This window comes from Dama dama, chromosome 11, assembly GCF_033118175.1.
Source record: "Dama dama isolate Ldn47 chromosome 11, ASM3311817v1, whole genome shotgun sequence".
Classification (NCBI taxonomy): Eukaryota; Metazoa; Chordata; class Mammalia; order Artiodactyla; family Cervidae; genus Dama; species Dama dama.
Genome location: NC_083691.1, coordinates 96,758,782 through 96,776,935, shown reverse-complemented (window position 1 = coordinate 96,776,935; position 18,154 = coordinate 96,758,782). Strand labels below are relative to the sequence as shown.

The following is an 18,154-nucleotide window of genomic DNA, read 5'->3' as shown; positions in this document are numbered from 1 at the left end:
ATGTGAGCCTTCCTTTCTGTCTGTTTTATTTGGTGATGAAGGCAGCAGCAGGCATTCCAAGAACATAGCAGCATCAGGACACACAATTCGTTTCTATTAGCCTGGAGTTTCCAGATGAGTGACTCTGTGTTCAAAACAAAGGGGAGACTAGCAGTGTGCTTGTGGGCAGAATGCTAATTCTTACTGTAGCCCAGTAAACAGAGACGGGAAAGGTGCCTCCCTCCAACTGGGGCTCTTGGCTTTCACCCTGGTGGGGTCCCTTGGTTGGCCAGGAAGACTTGTCAGCAGGAGAAATGTGTTCGTGGTAGACCTAGAAAGTTGGGACCATCCCAGCTTAGAGAGACCCAGAACCTTTCTGGGGGCATTGGAGACAAGGGGCAATTTCCTAAACTCCCTTTCAATCATTTTAATTAATTTTTTGAAGTTTTTATGTTATGTTGGAGCAAAAGAGTCAGACACAACTTAGTGACTAAACATAACAAAAAATAGTTGATTAAAAATGTTGTGTTAGTTTCAGGTGTATTCCAAATTTGCTGGCATACTGAGCGCAGCACTTTCACAGCATCACCTTTTAGGATTTGAAATAGCTCAGCTGAAATTCCATCACCTCCACTAACTTTGTTCATTGTAATGTTTCCTAAAGCCACTTGACTTCACACTCCAGGATGTCTGGCTCTAGGTGAGTGAGCACACCGTTGTGGTTATCTGGATCATTTAATCCTTTTTTTTTTTGTATAATTCTTCTATGTATCCTTGCCACCTCTTCTTAATCTCCTCTGCTTCTGTTAGGTCCTTGCCATTTCTGTCCTTTATTGAGCCCATCTTTGCATGAAATTTTCTCTTGGTATCCTTAATTTTCTTGAAGAGTTCTAGTCTTTCCCATTCTATTGTTTTCTCTGTTTCTTTGCATTGTTTACTTAAGAAGGCTTTCTTATCTCTCCTTGCTGTTCTTTGGAATTCTGCATTCAAATGGATATATCTTTCCTTTTCTCCTTTGCCTTTTGCTTTTCCTCTTTTCTCAGCCTTTCATAAGGCCTCCCCAGACAACCACTTTGCCTTGTTGCATTTCTTTTTCTTTGGGATGGCTTTAGTCGTCATCTCCTAAGCATGTTATGAACCTCAGTCCATAGTTCTTCAGGCACCCTGTCTACCAGACCTAATCCCTTGAAGGGATTATATGAGGTGACAAATGGTTGTCACCTCCACTGTATAATCATAAGGGATTTAATTTAGGTCATACCTGAATGTTCTAGTGGTTTTCCCTACTTTCTTCAATTTGAGCCTGAATTTTGCAATAAGGAGTTCATGATATGAAACATGGTCAGCTTCGGGTCTTGTTTTTGCTGACTCTGTAGAGCTTTTCTGTCTTTAGCTACAAAGAATATAATCAGTCTGATTTCGGCTTTGACTATCTGGTGATATCCATGTGTAGAGTCACCTCTTATGTTGTTGGAAGAGGGTGTTTGCTAATGGATAGTATAGTGAAGTGATTATATATGTGTGTACCTATTCTTTTTCAAGTTCTTTTCCCATTTAGGTTATTACAGAATATTTAGCAGAGTTTTCTGTGCTAAAAAAATAAGTCCTCATTGGTTATCTCTTTTTTTAGTGAATTTTTATTGAAGTAAAGTTGATTTACAATATTCTGTTAGTTTCTACTGAACAGTAAAGTGAGTCAGTTATACATACACATATATCCGCTCTTTTTAGATTCTTTTTCCGTACAGGTCATTACAGAGTTTTGAGTGGACTTCCCTGTGCTATACAGTAGGTTCTTATTAATTATCTACTTTATATACAGTGGCATGCATATGTCAATCCCAATCTCCCAATTTATCGCTCCCCAGCTTTTCCCCTGGTAAAATAATGGTTGTCTCTTTTAAATATAGCGGTGTGCACACTGCAGCCCCACACGCCCAATCTATTTTTTTAATTTTTATTTTTGGCCGCACTTGGTCTTCATTACGGTGTCCAGGCTTCTCACTGTGGTGCCTTCTCTTAATGCGGAGCACAGGCTCTAGAGCGCGGGCGTCAGTAGTTGAGGTATACCCTGGCTTCGTTGCTCCAAGACATGTGGAATCTTCCCGAAACAGTGATTGAATCCACGTCCCCTGCATTGGCAGGCAGATTCCTGTCGAGTGGACCACCAGGGAAGTCCCCTCAATCTATTCTAAATTGAAAAGCATGCTCAGAAATTCACTACCTTGAAAACGCAGCCCTTTTTTCAGATAAACATTCCTATTAGAGTTTCAGGGATACATACCTAAGGATTGTGCTCCCATGAAATCCTCCCCTCGGGGAACCGTTAAGTCAGAATCACTAGGGAATGAAGCCAGCTTCCCCTTTAAGCCCCATCATTTCCTGATAACTCTGGTTAAGAGTCAAGATGTCCCTGATACATCTCGAGATGAGAGAACAGGCTCAGTGGAATCCAATCATGCCCCTAGTGCTTCAGGGGGGCTGCACCGTAGGAAGCAGGTGGAGTGCAGAGGTTTCTCTAAGAGATGAGGGTAGCACCAGCCTGACCCATCTTGATCCCTGTGGGGTGACTTCCCTGCCACAACAGATTACATTCTCTCTCTCTCTTTTTTGTTGTTGTACCCTACTCTTTGCAACCCCATGAACTGCAGCATGCCAGGTTTCCCTGTCCTTCACTATCACCCACAGTTTGTGCAAACTCACGTCCATTGAGTCAGTGATGTCATCCAACCATCTCAGAAAATACAATCTGTCACTGTTTCCACTTAAAAAAAGAAAGTCTTTGGCAACACCCCACAGCACGTGGGACCTTATTTCCCCAACCAGGGAATGAACCCACATCCCTTGCATTGGAAGGCAGAGTTTTAACCACTGGACCACTGGGAAAGTCCCTTGATGTTTTGTTCTTAAACAGAATTGCTGAAGGCTCCTGGTCCTGGCAGTGCTCCCAAACCCTGCTGCCTTGGTGTATAGGGATGCTGGTGGTTATGGAGATGAGGAGAGGTGACCCAGGCCTTACATGGATCTTGCTTTAACACCAGAGTTTCCCAAAACTTGTTTTAGGCAACACTAGTCCCAGGAAGTACCTTTGAAAACTCGGTGCTGCTGCTAAGTCACTTCAGTCGTGTCCGACTCTGTGCGACCCCAGAGACGGCAGCCCACCAGGCTCCCCCGTCCCTGGGATTCTCCAAGCAAGAACACTAGAGTGGGTTGCCACTTCCTTCTCCAATGCATGAAAGTGAAAGTGAAGTTGCTCAGTCATGTCCAACCCTTAGCGACCCCACAGACTGCAGCCTACCAGGCTCCTCCGTCCATGGGATTTTCCAGGCGAGAGTACTGTTGTGGGGTGCCATGGCCTTCTCCTTGAAAACTCGCTGAAGCTGCACTATTTACTGCTTCTCCCTTTTGAAAAGTTTCAGAGCTTCTTAGCACATGAAAGGTGCTAGGGTTGCAATTAGCACATGAGCAAACAAAAGTCTGTTTCATTTTATGTCAGGCTGCATTGGAAAAAAAAGTTATCTGGAAAAAACAAAACAAAAAAAAAAAAAATAGTAACAACAAAGCAAACTTCTCTGGCTAGTCTTGTCTCTTTCTCCAAATAATTTTCATAATTTTCCATGAAGACCCTTAGCTCAATACTGTCTTATGCAGTAGGTATGTCAATTTTATCCTAGTAATTTGGAGTATGTTTTATTATACATAAACAACACCAAAACAACACTTGAAAAATACTGAAATGTTTAAAGTAATAATCAAAGATGATTTATAATCATGCCACTTAGAGGTATAGATGCTGTTAATATTTTGACATATTTTCCATCATATTTTTTCTACATTTCCATCAATTTTTAAAAAATTTTATTGAAGCATCTTTGATTTACAATGTTAATTTCTGCTATAGAGCAAAGTGTCTCAGTGATACATATATATTTTTTTCATATTCTTTTCCATTATGGTTTATCACAGGATGTTGAGTAGAGTTCCCTGTGCTATAGAGAAGAAGCTAGTTATTTATCCATCCTATTTATAATAGTTTGCCTCTGTTAACCCCAGACTCCCAATCCTTCCCTCACTTCCCCCTTGGGCACCACAAGCCTGTTCTCTATGTTTGTGAATCTTTCTGTTTTGTAGATATGTTCCTTTGAGTCACATTTTAGATTCCACATGTAAGTGATATAAGGTATTTATCTCTCTCATTACCACTTTACTTCACTTAGTATAATGATCTCTAGGCCCATCTATGTTGCTCCAAATGACATTACTTCATGTTTTATGACTGAGTAGTATTTCACTGTATGTGTGTGTGTGTGTGTGTGTGTGTGTGTGTGTGTATGTACCACATCCTCTTTATCTGTTTGTCTGTTGATGGACATCTAGGTTATTTCCATGTTTTGGCTATTGTAAAGAGTGCTGCTATGAACATAGGGATGCATGCCCCATTTCAGATTATACTGTTTTCCATAGTGGCTGTACCAACTTACATGACAGGAATACTCTTATAAGATCTTGGTTAATGTGGCTGATCAGACTCTAATTTATTCTTCGTGGAAGTTCACATGCATGGACAGGACTCTTCTTCGTGTAGAGGACACTTAAGGTCGATGCTACTTCTGAACGTTGCGCATCACAGTGGCCTGTCTGGACATTGACAGTGAGCCCATATTTGGCAGATTTCAGATCTACATGAAATTTGAGTTTCTTCCACAGCCACGCCCTCTGCTTCAAGGGCTGCAAAAGAAGTAGAAGACCTAATCTGGAAACCTTCTCAGACAGGTTTCTTCTGCTTGGTTTATAACACTCAGATTTGGGAGGCCTAGTCTAAACTCTTTATCAATTTCTCTTTTTAGTCTTATCCTATAATGTGGAACCAGTTAGCCCAGATAAGAAATGCCAGAATTCCCACCTGGAAGAAACTTGGGCATCAGTGAGCCCATATTTTAAGCATTAACTATCTGGGTATCCCCAGAATTTACAAGATTAATGCAAAGGCATAATTTGCTTATGGCCATCCAGGCTGGATGGGGCTTGGCAGGAAGTGCTTGTCCCTGCTCCTTGTGGTCTCAGCTAGAGCCATTCAGAGATGATGGTCAGAGACTTTCCTGATGGTCCAGTGGCTAAGATTCTGTGTACCTGATGCAGGGAGCCCAGGTTCGATCCCTGGGCTGGGAACTAGATCCCCAACTGAGAGTTGCCATGACGCAATCAAAGATTGCACGTGCTGCAACAAAGACTGAGAACAGCTACATAGGTAGACAGGCAGATAGAGAGAGAGAGATGGATGATGGACAGAACCATCTGAAGATGTACTTGCTCCCACGGCTGGTGTGGATGTTAGCTGTCAGCTGGGACAGTGGCTTTCTACGTGGAAGTGGAGATGTGGCCTTCTTGTGACATGTGATTGGGTTTGAGGATGAGCATTATAAGAAAAATCTGGGGGAGAAGAGGGAGCCATGTGTCCCCTTAGTACCTGGTCTTGAAAGTCAAGTACGGTTACTTTTGCCACTTTCAACCCACTAGACACAAGTTTCTGAGGTCGGCCAGCCATTCTCAAGTGAGGGGAATTAGAACTCATCTTCTCATGGGGTTAAGTTGTAAAGAATTTTGACTTATCTGGTTTATAATGACTCTATCAACTCTATTTGATATTCTTTAATAACCTATATCAGAGAAGACAATGGCACCCCACTCCAGTATTCTTGCCTAGAAAATCCCATGGATGGAGGAGCCTGGTAGGCTACAGTCCATGGGGTCGCGAAGAGTCGGACACGAATGAACGACTTCACTTTCATGCACTGGAGAAGGAAATGGCAGCCCAGTCCAGTGTTCTTGCCTGGAGAATCCCAGGGATGGGAGCCTGGTGGGCTGCCGTCTATGGGGTCACACAGAGTTGGACATGACTGACATGACTTAGCAGCAGCAGCAGCAGCAATAACCTATATGGGAAAAGAATCAGAAAAAGAATGGATATATGTATATGTATAATTGATTCACTTTACTGTATACCTGAAACTAATACAGTATCATAAATCAAATATGTGTTGTTGTTCAGTCGCTAAGTCATGTCCGACTCTCTGTGACCCCATGGACTGCAGCACACCAGGCTTCCCTGTCCTTCAGTGTCTCCCAAAGTTTGCTCAAACTCATGTCCATTGAGTCAGTGATACCATCCAGCCATCTCATCCTCTGTTGTCCCCTTCTCCTCCTGCCCCCAATCCCTCCCAGCATCAGGGTCTTTTCCATTGAGTCAGCTCTTCCCATCACGTGGCCAAAGTATTGGAGCTTCAGCTTTAGCATCAGTCCTGCCAATGATTATTTGGAGTTGATTTCCTTTAGGAGTGACTGGTTTGATTTCCTTGCTGTCCAAGGAACACTCAAGAGTCTTCTCCAGCTTCTGGAAAACAATAGCTTTGGCTATACAGACCTGCATCTGCAAAGTGATGTCTCCGCTTTTTAATATGCTGTCTAGGTTTGTCATAGCTTTTCTTCCAAGGAGCAAACATCTTTTCATTTCATGGCTGCAGTCACCATCTGCAGTGATTTTGGAGCCCAAGAAAATAAAGTCTGTTACCATTTCCATTTTTTCCCCATCTATTTGCCATGAACTGTTTCCAGTGGTCATGTATGGATGTGAGAGTTGCACTGTGAAGAAAGCTGAGCACCAAAGAATTGATGCTTTTGAACTGTGGTGTTGGAGAAGACTCTTGAGAGTCCCTTGGACTGCAAGGAGATCCAACCAGTCCATCCTAAAGGAGATCAGTCCTGGGTGTTCATTGGAAGGACTGATGCTGAAGCTGAAACTCCAATACTTTGGCCACCTGATGTGAAGAGCTGACTCATTGGAAAAGACCCTGATGCTGGGAGGGATTGGGGGCAGGAGGAGAAGGGGACGACAGAGGATGAGATGGCTGGGTGGCATCACCGACTCGATGGACATGAGTTTGAGTAAACTCTGGGAGTTGGTGATGGACAGGGAGGCCTGGCGTGCTGCGATTCATGGGGTCGCAGAGACAGTCTGAGTGACTGAACTGAACTGAACTGAACTGAAGGAACTGGATGCCATGATCTTAGTTTTTTGAAGTTGAGTTTTAAGGTAGCTTTTTCACTCTCCTCTTTCACCTTTATCAAGAGGCTCTTTAGTTCCTCTTTGCTTTCTGCCACTAGGGTGGTGTCACCTGCATCTCTGAGGTTATTGATATTTCTCCGAGTAATCTTAATTCCAGCTTGTGATTCATCTAGCTCAGCATTTTGTATCCCCTCTCTCTTTGACTTTCCTCCCACGCTACCCCCACCATGTCATCCATCTAGGTCATCACAAAATACTGAGTTGAATTCTCTGTGCTATATAGCAGCTTTGCACTAGCTATATATTTTATACATGTTAGTATATATATGTCAGTGCTAATCTGCCAGTTTGTCCCATTCTCCCCTCACGCCCCTGTGTCCACATGTCCATTCTCTGTACTTCTTTCATGTTTGGTCATCATAGGGTGACACCCTCATGCCCAGGGAAGGAGGACCTGCCCGATTTATCTGTCATCCTCCTTGTCCCCCCAAGAACTACCCAGAGATACATTTCCTCAAGAGTCTACCGTGACTGTTGTCCAGCTTGACCCTGTATACTTTCCTGCGAAAGGGCCTGTTTTATTTTCAGACCCTGCCATCAGGCTTTCAGAACCTTTTGATTCCTATGGGTCTCTTACATACTCATTTTAAAAGTGTGGGAAAAGAATGAAATAATGCCATTGCAGGAACATAGACAGACTTAGAGATTGTCAAACTGAGTGAAGGAAGTCAGACAGAGAAAGAATACTATCACATGGTATGCCTTATACGTGAAGTCTAAAACAAGGATACAAATGAATTTATTTTCAAAACAGGAACATATTTACAGGCATAGAAAACAAACTTATGGTTACTAAAGAAGAAAGGCAGGGAAGGGATAATTAGGAGGTTGGGATTAACATATACACACTACTGTCTATAATGTGGGTTCACTTGCTGGTTTGGAAAGATCTCCTGGAGGAAGAAATGGCAACCCACTCCAATATGCTTGCCTGGAGAATCCCATGGACAGAGGCGCCTGGTGGGCTGTAGTCCGTAGGGGTTGCAAAGAGTTGGACACAATTGACCACGCATGCACTATGTATATGAAACAAATAACTAATAAGGACCTACTATATATTACATGGAGCCCTCCTCAACACTCTGTAACAACTTATATGGGAAAAGAATCTTAAAAAAGAATAGATACATGTGTATGTATAACTGAATCACTTTGCTGTATGCCTGAGACTAACACAACATTGTTAATCAACTATACTCCAATATAAACTAAAAATACTTTTTTAATGTAATGGAGAGGCATAGCACTAGAATTATCAAAAATAATTTTGAAAAAGAAGACTAAAGCTGGAGAAATCCCATTATTAGTTTTAAGGCTTACTGTAAAGCTACAGTAATCACACAGTGCCACTGGTGAGAGGAAAGCTCCCTGGGTCCCTGGAACAAAGAGAGAAGAGATAACCTAGAAATTGAGTCTCATAAACTTGATCAATTGATTTTTTTCAAGGGTGCAAAGGTAATTCAGTATAGAAGAATCTTTTCAAACCAGTGAGCTTGGAACAATTGAACAAGCATATGCAAGCAAAGGGCTTCCCAGGTGGCACTTGTAAAGAACCACCTACCAATGCAGGAGACATAAGAGATACAGGTTCGATCCCTGGGTCAGGAAGATCCCCCAGAGGAGGGCATGACAACCCACTCCAGTACTCTTGCCTGGAGAATCCCAGGGACAGAGGAGCCTGGCGGGCTGCAGTCCACGGGGTCCTACAGAGTCAGACGTGACTGAAGCAACTTAGCACACACGCACATGCAAAGGTTAACCTAAACCTTACATGCTATAAAAATAACTCAAAATGGATCCTAAGTCTAAATGCAAAATGTGTAAAACTCTCAGAAGAAAACACGGGAGAAAGTCTTCTTGGCCTGACATTAGGCAAAGGGTTCTTAGATCTGCCACCAAAACACAATCCATAAAACAGCCACCACAATATTGGAAAGTAATTAATCTCCAATTAAAATAAATAAGCTAATTTAAAAAATAAAAATAAACCCAAAAAAATAATTAACTTGGGCTTCAATCAAAACTTAAAAAATGTTTGCTCTGTGAAGACACTATTAAGAGAGTGAAAAGGCAAGCTGGCAAAATATTGACGAAGCACGTGTCTGACAAAGGACTTGTATCAGAATACAAAAAAACACTGCCTTACATCAACAGTAAGGAAACAAACAACTCAATTTAAAAATGGTGAAAGACATGAATGGATGCTTCACCAAAGAGGATACACAGATGGTGGAAAAGGACATGAAAAGATGTTCAACATCATTAGCCATTAGAAAAATGCAAATGAAAGCCCAATGAGGATTGTCTACTGCTGAGTCACCTGGGAAGCCCTGCACATCTCTTTGGTGAGCTAAAATTAAAAGTACCGACAATACCAACTCCCCTTGAGGATGTTGGAACATCTGGATCCCTCCTACATCACTTGCAAGAGGTAACATGGTGCTGCTGCCCTGGAAAACCGTCTGGTGGTGTCTTAGAAAGTTAAACATCTGTGTGATCCAGCCATCCTTCTCCCGAGTTACTTACTACAGAGAGCTGACATCTTACATTCACACAAAAACCTGCACACAAATGTTCATAGCTGCTGTGTTTATCATGAAGAAAAATGGGAAACAATCCAAATTGCCTTAAGCAGGTGAATGGATAAGCCAGCTGTGTTATTGATATACTCATGCAATAGAAAACTACTCAGCAGTGTGAAGGAGAAGGTATTAGTAGGTGCAGCAACTTGGATGAACTGGGTAGAAGCCAGCTCAAAAGGTTACCTGCTGTTTAATTGTACGACAGTCCCGAAAAGAGAATGCAGTGATGGAGAACAGAACAGGGGCTTCCAGGAGTTACAGAGATGGAGAGAGTGAAGGAATTTTAGAAGGAATGGTAGAAGTGGGTGGGAGAGTGCAAGTGCTCCATAGCACAAGCAGACCTTCTCCACCACTTCCTAGTCATGAACTTAGGCAGTTATTCATCCTCTGGGTACCTCAACATCACCTGTGAAAGGGGAATGATAACAGATCATTGTGAGGACTAAAGGCATTAACACACATAAAGCCCTTAAAATAGTGCTATTACGTAGTAAGTGCCCAGACAGTGTTAGCGATGTCAACAGTGTCCCCTGGGAGAAACCAGAAAAGATAGAAAGATCAGACTGGGACTCACCGAGCACTGCATTCAAAATCAAAGGTGGAGGCCTGTATCAAGGTGTATTTAACACACACATACCCCTTCCCTTCCTCCCAGACCACCTCCCTGTCTCTTTTTCTCTTTCTCTTAAATTCAATAAAAAGAAGACAACACAACTGAAAAGTGGGTGGAAGATTTGAACAGACACTTCAAAAAGAAGATATGTGAAAGCGCGTTAGACACAGGAAAATCTGTTCAACATCACTCGTCATCAGACAACTGCCAGTTAAAACCACAGTGAGCAATGGATGCATGGATATAGAGAACAGACTTATGGACAGAGGGGTGGAAGGAGAGGGTGAGACAAGCGGAGGAGGATGGAGACATATGCACTACCATGTGTAAAATAGAGAGCCAGTGGAAATTTGCTGTGTGGCTCAGTGAACTCAGATCAGGACTCTGTAACAACCTAGAGGATTGGGGAGGGCTGGGGAGGGGAGGGAGGTTCAAGAGGAAGGGGACATATGTATACCTGTGGCTGGTTCATGTTGATGGATGGCGGAAACCAAACCAATATTGTGAAGCAATTATCCTTCAACTAAAAGTAAATAAAAGAACAACCACAGTGAGATAATGCTCTATGGCTAAAGTGAAGAAGGATTGGCAATGCTAAGTGCTGGCGTGGATGTGGAGCAATAGAACTCTCATACACTGTAGGTAGGAATGCAGAAATAGGAAAGCCACTTTGTATAACTGTATAGTACTATCTTACAATGTTACACATATACTTAGCATGGGAAAGTCACTCCGTCATGTCTGACTCTTTGAGACCCCATTGGCTGTAGCCTGCCAGGCCCCTCTGTCCGTGGAATTCTCCAAGCAAGAATACTGGAGTGGGTAGCTGTTCCCTTCTCCAGGGAATCTTCCTGACCCAGGAATCGAACCAGGGTCTCCTGCATTGCAGGCAGATTCCTTACCAGCTGAGCTACCAGAGAATCCCTACACTTACCATGAAAGTGAAAGTGAAGTCACTCAGTCGTGTCCGACTCTTTGTGACTCTGTGGACTGTAGCCTCCCAGGCTCCTCCATCCATGGGATTCTCCAGGCAAGAATACTGGAGTGGGTTACCATTTCCTTCTCCAGGGGATCTTCCCGACCCAGGGATCGAACCTGGGTATCCCACATTGGAGGCAGATACTTTAACCTCTGAGCCACCAGGGAAGCCCAACAGGACCCAGCAATTTCACACCTGGGTATGTACCCAAGAGAAACGTATGCCTATGTCTACACAGAGACAGGGAGATGGATGTTCAGAGCAGCATTATTCTTTTTGTTTAATTTTTATATGGTTTTTAAAGGTTACTTTCCACTTACAGTCATTTCAAAGTATTGGCTGTATTTCCCGTGTTGTGCAATCAGGGCAGCATTACTTTATTAATTAATGTAGTTAATGGCCATGCTCAGTCTTCATTGGTACACGCGGGCTTTCTCTAGTTGTGGTGAGTGGGGGCTATTCTTCATTGTGCTGTGCAGGCTTCTCATCGCGGCGTCTTCCCTTGTGGAACAGGGCTTCAGAACTCGGGGTCAGTAGCTGTGGCGCATGGGATTGGTTGTCCTGAGGCATTGGGGATCTTACTAAATCAGGGATTGAACACGTGTTCCCTGCATTGATGGGTTATTTTTAACCACTGGACCACCAAGGAGGCCCCCAGCATTATTCTTAATACCCCCAAACTGAAAACAACCCAATGAACTACGAATCAGCAGTCAAAAGGAATGAAGTATTAATATATACAATAACATGGATGAATCGCCAAAACTTTATGCTAAAGTCAACTACATCGTGCTGATTGCATTTGTACGAAATCCTAGAAAAAGGCAAAACTTGAGTGACAGCAGACCAGTGGTTTCCCAGGGCTGTGATCCAGGGGAGATCAACAACAAAGATGCAGGAGAAAACTTTTTAGGGTGGAGGAACTATTTGACAGCTGAATTTTTGTGGTGCTTATGGTGACTCAGATGGTAAAGAATCTGCCTGCAATGCAGGAGCCTTGGGTTCCATCTCTGGGTTGGGAAGATCCCCTGGAGACAGGAATGGCAACCCACTCCAGTATTCTTGTCTGGAAAATTCCATGGGCACAGGAGCCTGGTGGGCTACAGTCCATGGGGTCACAAAGTCAGACACGGCTAATACTTTCACTTTTCACTTTCAGGCAATTACTAAGATTCATCAAACCACACACATAATATGGATGAGTTTCACAGAACATAAATAATGCCTCAAAGGACAAAACAAACCCTAAGCCTGCTTGGTTAAGTGTCTTTCATCCTGTTTTCCTGATGCCTTATGCCTGGTGGTCTCAGGGCCTGCTGAAACAGGCCTCCTTTATCAGAAATAAGGTCATTTAAGGCTTTTATTTTTCCTTCTTGGCTCAGAGCTGCGGATCCAACTGACACTGACCGATTTCCAGTGGGCACCATCGTGTGTCCCAGGCGGAGGCTGACGGAAACAAGCTTGTGTTCCTGTCACTAATGATATAAGCCTTCATCATCGGCTCTGCCAGGCTGTGTTCATTGTCATTACACCCATTGAAGAAAAGAACAGAGTTATAATGAGCCGGGTGTTATCCGCTCACCAATAATTTATAATGGGCAAACTAGGACAGGAATAGAGCTTTTTCTGGCTAAGGAGGTTGCATGTCACTCTTCAAATCTAGGCTGAGAATTTATTTATAATGCATAGACAGTCACTCAGAAAGTTAAAGGCCTCCTTTGTTCTCTCTCATGGGTTTGAACACTATGTGCTTTACCCTGGGCTATCACAAAGGCCCCTCGGCGTCTTGCTGTCGTACCTGCAGTCAGCCTGTGATCGGGAGGGAGCGTTCCTGGGGATAGTGACTCGGCTAGAAATGAGGCCTTTGTAGAAACGCCTAGAGGATTTCAGGCCCTCCCAAAACTCTAAGCAGCGACAGGAAGGAGGAAAAGGTCAGGAACAGGAGGAGACCCTTAGGTAAGGGTAGCAACCTTGCGCTTTAGGTGAACTTCGAAGAATTGCCTTAGAAGTTCTCAGATAACAACCCAAACTGAGACGAAATCAGCAAAAGGTGATGTATGGACGGGTGCGTTGAAATCAAGACAGGTCGAGGGACTCCCGTGGTGGCCAGTGCAGGGTGCAGGGGACATGGATGTGATCCCTGGTCTGGGGAGATCTCACATGCCGGGGAGCAACTAAGCTCATGTGGCACGGGTACTGAGCCCATAGGCCACAGCTACTGAAGCCCGGGTGCCTGGAGCCTGTGCTCTGAAACAAGAGAAGCCATGGATGGCGGTAAGAAGCTGATGCACGCAACTGGAGAGTAGCCCCAACTCGCCACAACTAGAGAAAGCCCGCATGCAGCAGCAAAGACCTGGAACAGCCAAAAATTTTAAGAATAATAAGGGCAGGTCGTGTCTAATTGGGTAGCAACAAGCAGAATGTTTATGACCATCACGGTGTCCAAGGAAAGGGTATTTGGGGCGTGTGCCTAGGTTTCCAAGTGCTCATGGGGAAACCTGAATCTATGTGGGTGCTGACACCTGTGGATATTGGTACCTACCCAAAGCAGGTGAATCCCTCTAAGGGGAACCCACTGAGTTGTCATAAGCCACCAGCACCCTCCAAATCACTGTAGATGGTGACTATAGCCACAGAATTAAAAGATGCTAGCTCCTTAAAAGAAAAGCTATAACAAACCTAAACAGCATATTAAAAAGCAGAGATATCACTTTGCTTGACAAAGATCCATATAGTCAAAGCTATGGTTTTTCCAGTAGTCACATATGGATGTAACAGTTGGACCATAAAGAAGGCTGAGCGCCGAAGAATTGATGCTTTTGAACTGTGGTGTTGGGGAAGACTCTTGAGAGTCCCTTGGCCTGCAAGGAGATCCAACCAGTCCATCCTAAAGGAGATCAACCCTGAATATTCATTGGAAGGACTGATGCAGAAGCTCCCATATTTTGGCCACCTGATGTGAAGAGCCAAATCATTGGAAAAGACCCTGATGCTGGGAAAGAGTGAGGGAAGGGGAGAAGGGGACGACAGAGAATGAGATGGTTGACTCAACAGATATGAGTTTGAGCAAACTCCAGGAGATAGTGAAGAACAGGGAAGTCTGGAGTGCTGCAGTCCATGGGGTCTCAAACAGTCGGACACGACTGAGCAACTGAACCACAACAACACCCAGCATCCTGTCCTGGCCACACATTGGCCGGTGACCTCCTGGTGGGTGATGAGCTGCCCTGACACCTTGATCCTGGGCCCCAGGGTGCCTGGACCAGAAAGTAGACTGAGTTTGATGGGCCCTGCAGCTGTGGTCCCTGTTCTCTCACTAAACTGACTTTCTGGAACAAATTCATCTGGGCCGAATTTGGGAGGGGTGAGTCCGCCTTCCCAGCCCTGGATCAACTTTAAGTAAGCTGGCTGTGGAGGAGGGGCTTGACCTGCGGAGCTGAGAGCCGGCCCCAGGCCTGTGATGTGCTAAGGATCAAGGCCTCTGGGACGGCCCTGCTTCCCAGGCTGGTAGAGGTGGTTGGGGTGGTGTGGGTGGCGGGGGGTGGGGGGTGGTCTTTGTTTAATAGAGCAGCCCCTGCAGCCGTAGTTTCCTCTCCAAGTTCCAGTTCGCAGGACCCTGGGGTCCTCAGAGCCTCAGTGGGAAGACCCCTCAAACTGAGTGGCTCCACATTGATTACTTCTGTAGTTGTGTGGTGTAGTATGTCTTTTTTTTTTTTTTTAATATACTCTATTTTTAGAACAGTTTTAAGTTCTAGCAGGATTGGGTGGAAGGACAAAGATTTGCCATATGCCCTCTTTTCCCATATGCCCTCTGCCTGTATATATGCACAGCCTCCCCTATTATCAACAACCCCCAACAAGGGTGGTCCATTTGCTGAAATTGATGATGCCGCATTGACAGGTTATTATTCCCCCAAAGACTATAGTCTACTTTCGGGTTCATTCTTGGGATTGTACATTTTACGGGTTTGGGCAAATGCATGCACCATCATGATATCATACAGAGCAGTTTCCCATCCCTAAAAATTCTCTGGACTCTGTGTTTTCATCCCTCCCCCCTCAACCCCTGGCCTACTGATCTTTTCACTATTGCCATAGTTTTGCCTCTTGCAGAATGTCATAGAGTGGGACCCTTGAGTATGGAGACTTTTTAGATTGGCTCTTGCACTTTGTAATGTGCATTGAAGTTTCCACCGTGTCATTTTTTAAATTAATAATTTATTGATCACTTTTGGCTGTTTGGGGTCTTTGTTGCTGTGCATGGGCTTTCCCTAGTTGCAGCAAGCGGGAGCTATTCTTCCCAGGCTTCTCCTTGCAGTGGCTTCTCCTGTTGCAGAGCACAGGGTGTGGGGCACGCGGGCTTCAGTAGTTCCAGTTCTCGGGCTCGAGAGCACAGGCTGAATAATTGTGGCTCATGGGCTTAGTTGCTCTGCAGCACTTGGGATCTTCTTGAATCAGGGACTGAATCCATGTCCCCTGCATTGACAAGTGGACTCCCATCTACTGCGCCACTAGGGAAGTCCAACTGTGTCATTTTAAAAAGGGTTCAGATACATCTAGTGGCTTGGCAGTCACGTGCAATCCCTGTCACGTTGGCTCTGGACCATGTGTGGCTTATGGATGGTTTTGTGGGGGTGTGCCTGGACCCCCCAGCAGGATGATGAGCCCTGGGGAAGGGGACAGGGCTTGTGCCCTGGTGGTACTGGCTCTCTACCAGATGCTTGGGGTGCCTGCCTATCCTTTGTGACTTGGTACCAGAAGCTGGGTGCTCTGGGTTAGAAGGAATCTGGTTTGGGCTTGAGGATGGGCTGTTACAGCAAACCCTTCAGGGCTATTTATATTGATGAAGAGTATGTCGTTCGCTTCTGGAGTCAGAGCATCTGAGCTCTGACCGTGGAGCCCATCTGTAAGATTTTGCATCTGAGCTTCCCAGGTGGCTCAGTGGGAAAGAATCCACCTGCCAATGCAGAAGACAGTTCGATCCTGAGTCAAGATCCCCTGGAGGAGGAAATGGCAACCTACTCCAGTATTCTTGCCAGGAGAATCCCATGGACATAGGAGCTTGGCAGGCTACAGCCCATGGGGTCACAGAGTGGGACACGACTGAGCAACTGACTGACTGACTGACAGGACTCATTAATACTGCCTCTCTTTTTGTCCAGGAGTCTAGCATAAAATTTTCTCTGTCCCCATCACCCAGCTCAGAAATGTGACAAATGTTCCTTTCCCTGAAAAATTTCTATTGTTTGTTTGTTTGTTTATTAGAACCATGATTTGAATATTTGTTTTCACTTATGTGGCAGCACCGGCTCTTAGTTGTGGCTCTTTGATCTTGCTTGCAGCATTCAAACTCTTAGTTGCATCATGTGGGATCTAGTTCCCTGACTAGGGATGGATCCTAGGCCCCTGCGTTAAGAGCACAGTCTTAGCCACTGGACCACCATGAAAGTCCCTCCTTGAAAAGTTTTGATCAGATAATCTCAGCAGAATACACTCTGACCTAAAGTACCTTCAGCCCATAAGAAAACCTCCTGAAAGTGGACTGTTCCAGTAACGTGGGCCTTTCCTGCAATGTGGGAGACCTGAGTTCCATCCTTGGCTCAGGAAGGTCCCCTGGAGTAGAAGATAACAACTCACTCCAGCTTTCTTGCCTGGGAAATCTCATGGACAAAGAAGCTTGGGGGGCTGCAGTTCATGGGGTCGCAAAGAGTCAGACACGAGTGAGAGACTAACATTTTCACTTTTTGTGTTGACAGAGCTTCCCGAAACAAGTCTGAGAAGAAGCGTCGGGACCAGTTCAATGTCCTCATCAAAGAGCTCAGCTCCATGCTGCCTGGCAACACGCGGAAGATGGACAAGACCACCGTGCTGGAGAAGGTCATTGGGTTCCTGCAGAAACACAATGGTAACTATTACCCTCTTTCTGTTTTTATTTCTCTTCCTGCCATTTCCACTTGACGACTTTATCAAGTTGGCTTCCCTGGTGATTCAGACAGTAAAGAATCTGCCTGCAGTGCAAGAGGCCAGGGTTCAATCCCTGGGGTGGGAAGATCCGATGGAGAAGGGAATGGCTTACCCACTCCAGCATTGTAGCCTGGAGAATTCCATGGATAGAGGAGCCTGGTGGGCTACAGTCCTTGGGGTTGTAAAGAGTCAGACAGGACTAAGGGACTAATACTTTCACTTTTCTCTCACTTTCATCAAGTTTGTCTTCCAGGTGTTCTCAGATTTTGGGCTTAGGTCTCCTGCCTCTGGATTTCAGTTTTATTCTTCCAGTAGTCTCAAGACTTCTCCAACTATACAGCACTGATAATAAAACTTTTAGGTTAATGGTGAAAAGATTCTCCCCCGTTAGGGACACCCAGAGAGGTTCACAGAGTTACATGAAGAAGAGGAGAGGGAGGAGGGAGATAGAGATGAGCAGGAGGAGAAAAAGGGGGACTCAAGAGGAGAGAGACAGATCTACGCAGCTGTCTGTTCCCAGAGTGTTCTCCGTAGCCCAGACACCCACAAAGATTCACAGAATTGGATTGGGAACAGAGGGAGAAAGGAGGAAATAGAGGTGATCTGAGGTAGAAAACGGAGAGTCAAGATTGGGAGAGAATAATCAACACACTCCTGAGCAAAAATGGGAACTGAATATTGGATTCTTAAATGTCCACAATTTATATCACATACTGAAAAACAAAAATTAAAAATCTAGAGTAGGGGTTAGACTCTTAAAAATACAATATTGAAAACAAAAACCCAAAAAACTTTAGAAATGTATATGAAGTTCAGTTTAAAAATAGGGCTTCTCTCTTTTTTTTTTTTTTGCAAGGTTATAGTGAAATGAAAATGAAAATGAAGGAGTAATAGAGGACTTTAAAAGAAAATAA

General features: G+C 44.4%; 1 protein-coding gene across 3 annotated transcripts in view; it reads left to right on the top strand.

Annotated features, from left to right (window-relative positions):
• Positions 1-18,154, top strand: part of NPAS2 (neuronal PAS domain protein 2) — a 129,036-nt gene that overhangs the window by 21,538 nt on the left and 89,344 nt on the right. For all 3 annotated transcript variants that reach the window (XM_061155916.1, XM_061155918.1, XM_061155915.1), the window contains exon 3: positions 17,033-17,181. In XM_061155916.1, coding sequence (XP_061011899.1) covers positions 17,033-17,181 — 149 coding nt within the window. The remainder of the gene's footprint in view (positions 1-17,032; positions 17,182-18,154) is intronic.